This window comes from Hyperoodon ampullatus (genome assembly GCF_949752795.1).
Source record: "Hyperoodon ampullatus genome assembly, chromosome: 8".
Lineage (NCBI taxonomy): Eukaryota > Metazoa > Chordata > Mammalia > Artiodactyla > Ziphiidae > Hyperoodon > Hyperoodon ampullatus.
Genome location: NC_136921.1, coordinates 15,295,870 through 15,298,335, shown reverse-complemented (window position 1 = coordinate 15,298,335; position 2,466 = coordinate 15,295,870). Strand labels below are relative to the sequence as shown.

General features: G+C 40.8%; 1 protein-coding gene across 1 annotated transcript; it reads right to left on the bottom strand.

The window, feature by feature from the left end:
- Window positions 1–280: 280 nt before the first annotated feature.
- Window positions 281–2,131, bottom strand: SCG2 (secretogranin II; the record flags this gene model as incomplete). The annotated part of the gene is made up of 2 exons (XM_079709911.1): window positions 281–1,067; window positions 1,188–2,131. 2 exons carry the CDS (start codon window positions 2,129–2,131, stop codon window positions 281–283), a joined length of 1,731 nt encoding a protein of 576 aa, XP_079566037.1.
- Window positions 2,132–2,466: the final 335 nt, after the last annotated feature.

The following is a 2,466-nucleotide window of genomic DNA, read 5'->3' as shown; positions in this document are numbered from 1 at the left end:
AGCCATTAGATACACTATTAAACACTATCATAGATATCTTTCTTGAATAAGGGATATGATTAATATTTTTATTCAGAAGTCATAACATTTACACATATCCATACACAAGAGAACAGCTCAGAGTTAGTGAAGTAGACACCCCAGTGAAATGGAATCATCTGCCTGTACATCATTTAAAGGTATAACAGTGTTAACAAGATAGACATCAACACACTAAAGAGAAATGTTGGTGTTTGCTTGGGGTGGGAGGGGTGAAAGTAGGGCAATTAATGAAAACTGCTTACATATTTTCCATTGCTCTCTTAGCAATATGCTCCCTTCCCTTTTCTGCCTTTTCTTGGTTGAGGTATTCCAGCACTTTCATTAACAGATCTTCATCCAAGTACGGTCTGTTGGGGGTATCGTCACTCTTCAGGGACCCCACAGGGAGCCTTTTGCTTAAAAAGGCCAGTTTGTCAGTCTCCTGAGAGCTGTGTTGATTCAAACGCTCTTTGAGGGCCTGCTCGATTTGGTTCTCTTCCTGTAGATCATCTTCAGATGAGCCTTGACTAGGAACTTGCTTCACTTGGTTTGAATTCATGATCTCAGGGTATTTAACTAGCATCTTGGCCAAGTACTCTCCTATTTCTTGATCCTTTTCATTCAGCTTTTCATATGCCATTTGTCTGTTTTCAACATCTGGCATCCAGACAGCTTTGGGAAGTTGGTTTGCTTTAGACCTTCCAGGACCATAGGGGAGTCTTGACAGAACCTTCTCTCGGTTATACTGATTGGGAAAATATGGAGGCTTTTGATTTGCTGCATTTTCCATCCCTAAAAGATTTAAAATGTCCTCAACACTGAGCCCATCTGGTAGAGCCTCTGCCACAGCACGACCAGGTGTTTTGGGGTAGCCATTCTTGGGGAGCATCTTATTTTGGAACAGATCTGGATGGTCTAAGTCAACCTCTGAGATGTCTTCAGGGTCAAGGGGAATATCAAGCTCCTGCTCTGGTTCCACTGATACATTTGGCTTCTCTCCAGTTTTGAGCATGTCAATTAAGTCTTCAGGGGGTATTTGTAAATTCCTTGAGATTTCAATCAGCTGATAAATAGATTGAGAATCAAGTGGTTTCTCAAAAAGCCTGGTTGCTCTTTCCCCATTTTCCCCATTCTGTGACCTCCCACTTCCCACAGCATTCACTAACCTTTTCAGATAGGCAATTACTTTGGAGACATCATCTGAGAGTTGGTCTTTACTCTCTTTCTGGAAATCTTCATCCTGGAGGCCCAGCTGCCCTGAACGCTTCATTTCATCATTGATTTGTTCATTTTTTTCTATATTCTCTTTGCTGTCTCTTACCTGTTCCTGGGTTTGACTCTCTATTTTTTCCTCTACTGGGTTCCAATCTTCTCCTCCAACCACGTCTTCATAGGCAATGTTATTAGCCTTGTAGATATCATCTTCATCATCTGTGTAAAGTTTTTGCTCCTCATCAACCCTCTCACGCTTCTGGTTGTTTGGTCCAGTCAGTTTCCCCAGCTCTTGAAAGACAGATTCTAACGTAGCAAGGCTTTGAGGAGTATATTGTTCCTCTACTATTTCATTTGTGCGTTTAAAGGGGTTGTCCCTGGAATTCTCTTCATATGTAGGAGGGAATCTCATGTGCTTGAGTTTTCTTTCCGGCCACTGTTGAGTCTCATAATCGTCAGGCATGTCCATTGGAAAGTTTTTTTCTGAATTCAAGGTATAGGGCTTGTTTTCTTTTGGTGCAGACTGGGGCTCATTTTCGGCCTGTCTCAAAGCTTCAAGTATTATCTTCATCCACTCATCTTCACTCAGGGAATCCCTTGAACTTTCTGGCAAGTCACCATTTTCTTTTTGCTGAAGGGGCACAGAGACACCTTGGTAGGGATTGTAGTCTAGGCTGCTTTCTTCTTTGTGAGCTTGTTGTCGGAGCTTTTCTATGTACTCCAAAGCCCTGATCATTTCAGGACTGGGAAACCTTTGGACATTTTCCAATCTGATATCTGGTTCCTTCTGAAGCAGCTGGTTTCTCTGAAATGAAGCTGCTTCGGCCTCAGAGAGGAGGAAAATTAAAGAGATGAGAGACAGGGCTGCTCCAAGCCAGTGAGTCTTAGCTTCTGCCATGTTTGAAAGATTTCCTTAAAGCACAGAAAACATGAGTTAACACAAATGAAACAGACTAATAGACGCTATAGCAAAAGAGGTTATTGACCATTGAGGGGAAAAAGAAACCATAGTAGAGATTATTCCACATTAATTTAGGATGACTCTTTTTAAAATCTATAAGTATTTCCTACACAATCCTCACAAGCTAACCACAGGAATCTTTAGCAAAATTGTTACCGATTTGCATCAAATTGTATGGCATTCTCTTGGTTAAAATAATAGCAAAAACACTGATAGGAAGTTTCTCAAATTTCACTTTTTAATTTATAAAACATGTTGTTTGTTTCATAGTA